The 6,888-nt window shown below is 32.8% G+C and overlaps 1 protein-coding gene across 7 annotated transcripts; it reads left to right on the forward strand.

Annotated features, from left to right (window-relative positions):
• Nucleotides 1–2,545: 2,545 nt before the first annotated feature.
• Nucleotides 2,546–6,118, forward strand: LOC136205311 (peptidyl-prolyl cis-trans isomerase FKBP16-1, chloroplastic). 7 transcript variants are annotated; one of them, XM_065995846.1, is made up of 10 exons: nucleotides 2,546–2,637; nucleotides 2,721–2,900; nucleotides 2,997–3,031; nucleotides 3,322–3,415; nucleotides 3,548–3,608; nucleotides 3,876–3,921; nucleotides 4,003–4,073; nucleotides 4,166–4,219; nucleotides 5,023–5,113; nucleotides 5,681–6,118. In XM_065995846.1, the coding sequence occupies exons 1-9, from the start codon at nucleotides 2,585–2,587 to the stop codon at nucleotides 5,080–5,082; spliced, it is 654 nt and encodes a 217-aa protein (XP_065851918.1). In that variant the 5' UTR covers nucleotides 2,546–2,584; the 3' UTR covers nucleotides 5,083–5,113; nucleotides 5,681–6,118. The 7 variants fall into 7 exon arrangements, with proteins under 7 accessions (XP_065851918.1, XP_065851920.1, XP_065851923.1 ...); XM_065995848.1 differs by having other exon boundaries at nucleotides 5,032–5,113; nucleotides 5,681–6,117; XM_065995851.1 differs by lacking the exon at nucleotides 5,681–6,118 and having other exon boundaries at nucleotides 4,166–4,243; nucleotides 5,023–5,674.
• The last annotated feature ends 770 nt before the right edge of the window (nucleotides 6,119–6,888 follow it).

A 6,888-nucleotide genomic window follows, 5' to 3' on the forward strand; every position in this document is an offset into this window, starting at 1 on the left:
AATTTTGGATAACTTTTTCATTGATAATGCTATTAAATATTTTTCTTCAAATATATATAACTAAATAATCATTTAAATACATTTCCTAAAAGGTTAGGGAGTGGAGTTTTCAATAAATACATTCTCGGAAATACTATTTCCGCTGATGTAGTTGGAACCGGTTAAATTAAAGCTACCTTTACTAGCAAATAGATCAGAAAATATAACACATTCTTCATTGTCCTAACTAAGCTCTTAGCAAGATCTCTTTAAGCTTTAAAAACTGAATGTAAGATCACACATCAAAATATAAGTTTCCAACTGATCTATAAGTATAGCAACCTGCATAATAAAAAAATCAAACGGATAAAACTGAAGAAGTTTAATAAGTTTTTGTTTATCAATGACAATGTAAAATAACTCAACTTGACAATCATGCAAGTTTGTAATATTTGGAGAATTTCTTCGTAACTTTCCTTTATCCACAAACACATTATTCATTTTTGGAACAGTGGTGTTATTCTTTTCACGAAAAGAAACCATTTCGAAAAATAAAGATGTCCATCCATCATCTCTCATTTCTTAGAGCTGATGTTTGAAAATATTAACAAAGGCTATTATATTGATGATATCTTGATCTTTTCTGTGTCATGTTTGGGATTTGTAAATCCCAATATATTTTTCATCAAATTACAAGTTTAAAACAAACTAAATGATTGTATCAAAGCAAGTAAGGCATGAGCTTGATCTTTTTGCTCTGGATTTTGCCTATCAAGCACATCAATCATGGAGGTAAACATATGATTAGACTTACCAATGAAACATAAAGCGAACTCCATTGTGCATCACCAGCTCATTTAAGGGAAGTTTATTGATATAAACCTATACCACTTTATACATCTTCATTTGTAGTGCTTCAATAATTTTACTATATTATTTCTCACAGAGAGGATCTCTTCTCTTTTTGCATGAAGCTCCCATAATATTTGATGAGTTAGAAATAACATAAAACAACAAAGTAGCAACAAACGCTAATAGTAAGTGATTAGCAAAATAGTGGTCATACTATGGAGAAGGATTTTGCATCAAGATCAATGCCTTTAGGCGTTAAACTAAAAATTTATAATTCTAGCTTTATCACAACCTTATTACACGTAAAGGTGGTATGCTTAAACCATGCTTGGTAAACAATTGTTCCACGCCAACTTAAGTGATAATGGAGTTGTATCACTAACATGCACAACACCAAAAAAAAGTTCAATAACACATCCTTTTGCATTCATATAACATAATACAATTTACATTTTTTCCTTCACTGATATATCCTGATATTCATCAACTAAAATAGCAAATTGTTCATCATAAAAATTATTGATAATAACTTTAGTGGTTTCAACGAAAGCAACACACACAATATCCTTTTGAAGGAGTCTCAAAATCTACTTCAATGTTGTTTTTAATTCATTAAGTATTGACATTTATTCAAAGCTTGGTTATACGCACTATTATGGCTGCCAACTTGATTTGGACCTATCTTTCCTTTTCCAATTTCTAAATCCTTCAACGATAAAAACAATCCCCACTTGCTTGCTTCCAATTTGTGATAACAATATGGACAAAAAAGTGCATCTTTATTAATATTTTTCGGTTCTTCTTTTGTTTGAAATCATGTTCATATTTATTAAACTCCTCTAAACTCATTCCCCGTCCCTCTTCCCTCCTAATGTTTTCTATTCCCTTTTCCCAATTCCTCCTAACTTCAACTTCTACTTTCCTTATAAAATTATACTTTACTATTTATTTTACTTTTTAATTTTTATTTTGGTCCATATATTTATTTTTTTACTTTTTTATTATTGGATTAATTTCATTTTTGATCCTTGTAATTATTTATTTTTAAATTTTATTTAAAAAAATATTTTTGAATAAATTTTATTTTTCATTTTTATTTTGATCATTGTACTTATTTATTTATACTTTTGTTTATCCCTAGAGTAATTTCACTTTTGGCTCATATACTTATTTATTTTTAATTTTTTACTCTGAGAAATACTTTTGACCAAATTTTTTTCATTTATTATATTATTCAGGTTTACTATTTATTTTTTAATTATTTTAAAATAATTATTTTTTTTTAAAATAGAATGTTTATGTATTTTTTTGATTAATTTTATTTCAATTTCTCCAGTTTCATCCTATTTTGATTTTATTAGTTAAATTAATTATTTTTAGTTCTTATATTTTATTAATAGAGATATATGTATGTATAGAAATTGTTGTTAAAACTCTGGTTTATTACCTTATGTATATCATTCTTTTTATGGAACCGAAACAAACAATGTAGGAACCAGGATCATTCCATTCTTTTCTTCTTGTTTCTCTTTCTTGATTTCATTCCGTCACCGTGCACGAACCAAATGCCCCCTTATTTTATACGCGTTCTGTGAATTCTCACCCCCAAAAAGCCCATTACGGCCCAATTAGAGTTACTCCCAAAGCCCATTGCTAGGTGGGACATATATGTGATATATTATCCTCTTGCCCTGTCATTTCCTGTTTAACGGTTTCTCAATCTTTTATTTCTTTTACCGGAAATTCATTGGTGATGGGAGGGTTTCCACTGCAATTCTGCTTTCCTTCAGTTCTCCGATCCGCGGGGTAAATTTTGTACGAGAATATTTGCATTTTAGTTCTGATATTTCGTTAGTAGCAAGGTCGTTACTACTTTTTGTATATTCTAGCTTTACGAGAAGGAGATATTGTGTGGCAATGAAGTTGGATGAGCAATTTCCTTCACTACCGTTCAAAACATTGCCGAGAAGATTGGCGTTGAAGTTTATTGGACTCAATGCTATCGTATTGATAGTTAATCCTGTTTTTGCTGCTCCAGTTCCAGATATGAAAGAGCCTGAAATTATCAGGTAATTTGTTTTTGTGCTTTCCAAGCTTAGAAGAAAATTATATCTTCTTTGGCTCACTCTCATTAAAACTCTTGTTTTGGAATTTGAAGTATTCAGGACTCTGAAGCTTGGCAGTGGTGTGAGAATTCAAGGTACTTATTTCTTATTAAGTATTAATTAGATGCCATGTGACATATAGGTTTAGTTGTGTTCAATTGGAAATTGAGCTTTATACATGATCTCAAATTATTTGTGCGTTTTATCTACATGAAATTGTGGAAAATTAATGAAATCCTAATTAATTCAGCATTATTATCTAGTAAAAAAGGATTGCAGATAGTGTTTTTATAGTTGATGGACAGACATTGTTTTCCATGTTATTCAATTGTCTCTGGTATCTCGTTTTCAGAATTTGGAACTTAATTCTTGCTTTACTTTCTAGAAATTGTTGAAGGAGAAGGTCCAGAAGCTAATGAAGGAGATGTTGTTGAAGTAAATTATGTATGCCGCCGCTCAAATGGATATTTTGTTCATAGGTACCTTCATCGTTACAGTTTTCTGTTGTTTTCACGCATTTTCTAATGTACATCTACTCTAACTTCTAGGGAATGATGGAAAAAGATCATCCGATACAATGCTGGATTCTAACTATTAATTCTTAAATGCAGCACAGTGGATCAATTCAGTGGGGAAAGTTCACCTGTCATACTTCCTCTGGATGATAGTAGGGTAGGTTGCAAATTCACGAATCTTCTTGAGAGCATTGACTCGAAATTTCTAACTTGTACATGATCAATGCAGATTAAAAGTTGATAGGGGAAATTGTTCAAGTTTTAAGTACTTTTATTGAATGCCGTTACATTTTTATGGCAGAAAATAAAGAGTATGAAGTATGGGTGCTAGATGTATTGTATTTTATCGTCACAAGAGAAAATGGAGACAGCATAAATTGTTTTTTTGCTATAATCATAAATTGTTTCTTTTTCGTTTTGACAGACCATTAAGGGCCTGAAGGACGTCTTAGTAGGCATGAAGGTTGGAGGTATGTGAAATTGATACTTGCGTTGCTTTTTTTCCTCAAAGTTCACTAATCAAATGTGTTTGTGGTATTCCTTTTATAAAGGAAAGAGAAGAGCGCTGATACCACCTTCTGTGGGATATATAAATGAAAACTTGAAACCAGTCCCTGATGAGGTATAAATATAAGCTTCTTTGAAACTTGAATGAATCCTACTGGTTCTTTTTATCCTTACTTGCGTCATTTACAACCTCTCTTTGTTTGGCAGTTTGGTCCTCGACGAAGCCTTCTGTCCCATGCAAATGAGCCTCTGATATTTGAGGTGCAGCTCTTGAAAGTTTTATAGGTTTGTCTTTGTTATAGTGTACATGCTCTTGATGTTATTATTCCAAAAGAAGTTTATAGATCTTTGTGATAGATTTTGTATTTTAGTATATCTTATAATTCTATAAACTTCGTTATTTTAATAGTGTCAAATATTAATTCTCTCTGCAGGCACTTCAACTCTTTATAATTTTTTCTTCTTCCATGTTAAACTGATTTTATGAATTAGTTGTGGTATATTATTACTTACATTTCTATCAATTTTGTCTCTTTCAGTTAGATCATTAAAAAACAAAGCATCCATGGAAACTTCTCGTTTTTTCTTGATGCTTGAATTGTTACGTGCGTCTGTGTAGGGAGAGAGAAGAGGTACTAGTTTTCAAGAATTGCATAGGGACTTTCTTTATAGTTAAGTCCCTTTTAATCAATCTAACTAGATCATCCAATATTTGAGTGTCTGATTAAAAGAAACAGAGTTGAATCAATAAAAAGCAAATGTGCCCAGAATCAGATGTTAAAGTAGATAAGGTGGGAGGAGTAGATGTTAAAGTACATCAGTTTCAGCTTGGTTCAACAGAAATAAATCAATAATAACATGGTAAGTAAGACTGGTCTAAAAGTTGTTAGTTATGATGCGTAAGGCTAAGGATTTCATTGAAATTTTAGAGGTTAATGTGGTGGGGATAGGTTGAGTTGTCTTTTTAAACTAAATTCAGATGCAGCTTTGAAATATATTTATGCTGCTGCAGGATTTGGGCTAGCCAAATAAAAGTTTTGAGGTGTTAAAATGAGTTGAATTAGCTGATGCAGGTGGTTTGCTGTGCGATTTATGTGTGGCAGTGGCATTGGAAGATTAACTAATTGCTGAAACAGATTCATTAACGGTTTCGGGGTAAGTTTCTGGTTCTACTGCTTTGGACCTGGCTGGTGAGTGTTGAAATGTTATATATATACACGTGATGTGTCCACTTATCACAATCATTTATAGATCTCCAAATTCTCTGTTAACAATCATTTGTAAATCTGGCCTAGTGTGAAAGCATTTTGGATAGTTCAAGGTTACTAAATGATAATTCAGGGAAAATCCAACATTTTGATAAATCAAGGGACAAAAAATGCTTTAAGTCAAAAATTATATAATGGTCACATTTTTATTGATAAGATCCAACGAACCAAGACTATAATAGAATTTTTCCAATTCCGTACTTCACATGTTCAACCTAAATAAGTGTCGACATTCATTTATTATGGTGCAATCAACATCGTGTATATAAAGATGAGTTGATGAATAGGAGCAGGAAAAGAACCACCCGTATAAGGGTGGTTTCTAACAGCCGGAGTGTGTCAGCATATGTCCATATCACGGCCTTAGAGGCCTAGATAACAGTCCCAATCTTATGAGTTATGTTACTCAAGCTCAAAATTGATCCATGTAAGATTTTATCATTTCTTTTGTCAGGATATAAGGTAATGAGAGAAAATTGACTAAGGTGGTTTGGCCATGTAAGATGAAGAGCGCTTGATGTGCCGGTTAGGAGGACTGAAGAGTGGCAAAGGGATGTAGTGGTGAGGGGTAGGGGAAGACCTAAGCAAACTTGGAGGAGGGTGATCGAGTGATATGAGTTTATTGGGGATTGAGGAAAATATGGTAGTGGATAGGACAGAGTGGAGGGAGAGAATTTGTGTCGCTGACACGACTTGATTTCACGGTTTTATATGATGGTTCATGTTAGTCGACCCCGAATCATTTCGGGACTAAGGCTTTGTTGTTGTTGTTGTTATATTTGTCTTTCTTCTGTTATGGTTAAAATTATACCTAAATCTAACATAATTATTTTACATGTAATTAAATTTAAAACTAATTATGCATCCATGTATTTATTAATATTAAAGTGAAGAAGAAAAACATTGCAGAATCGGAGGCTTCTAGTATTAGAACGGAAGAGATAGGAGTTGAGACAGACAACTTTATTTAATTCTACTCTAACTTTATTTAATTTAAGAGAAAAGTACAAAAATAAATCTTATGGTTTGGGCCATTTTCAATCGTATACTATGTGGTTTAAAAGTTTACAAACTGGTACCTTGAGGTTGATTCCGTTAGCAAATAGGGATAAAAAGTGTAACACCGTTAAAAAACGTGTGATTTGTCAATTTGGGTCAAAAAAGTCAAAGGGTAAATTTGTCTATTTCCTTCATTTCTTTCCTCTTCCTTCTATTTCCCTTCCCTTCTTTGGTCTTCGTTCGCCATCTTCTCGCGACCCTGACCCTGCTGTGCTATACCTGGTAAGATCTTAACCTATGCCACCTGCTGCGCCATTGGTGAATGGATTTCTTCTTTCTGATCGCTAGCCTGCCGGACCGCCCTCTCGATCAAACTAGATATTTCATAAGAGAAGAAAGATCGTAGCGTAGAAAAGAAAGGAGAAATCGTTTTGATTTCTGGTTCTTCTCGGTTTAACTGGTTGAAAACCATCTTCTTCCTGTTCCTGAGATTGAAAGAAATGCATGAGCTATGGTAACCACGCCGCTTCCATCTACTTCTATGCGAGTTTAGATGAGGAAAGCGTTTTTTTTAACGGAAATATAGTAGATTGACTCTGATGAATTTGAATTACCGACTGTGGAATTATCGCCGGAGGATGTGGTGGCGTGGAAAAAACTTAA

Source organism: Euphorbia lathyris, chromosome 9 (genome assembly GCF_963576675.1).
Source record: "Euphorbia lathyris chromosome 9, ddEupLath1.1, whole genome shotgun sequence".
Taxonomy (NCBI): Eukaryota; Viridiplantae; Streptophyta; class Magnoliopsida; order Malpighiales; family Euphorbiaceae; genus Euphorbia; species Euphorbia lathyris.

Excerpts from the sequence above, each read along its gene's own strand:
- LOC136205311 (XM_065995846.1), top strand. The coding sequence starts at position 2,585 with ATGGGAGGGTTTCCACTGCAATTCTGCTTTCCTTCAGTTCTCCGATCC. Across the intron at positions 3,609-3,875 it reads TTCCTCTGGATGATAGTAGG|ACCATTAAGGGCCTGAAGGA; the intron begins GTAGGTTGCAAA and ends TCGTTTTGACAG. Across the intron at positions 4,074-4,165 it reads TGAAACCAGTCCCTGATGAG|TTTGGTCCTCGACGAAGCCT; the intron begins GTATAAATATAA and ends TTTGTTTGGCAG.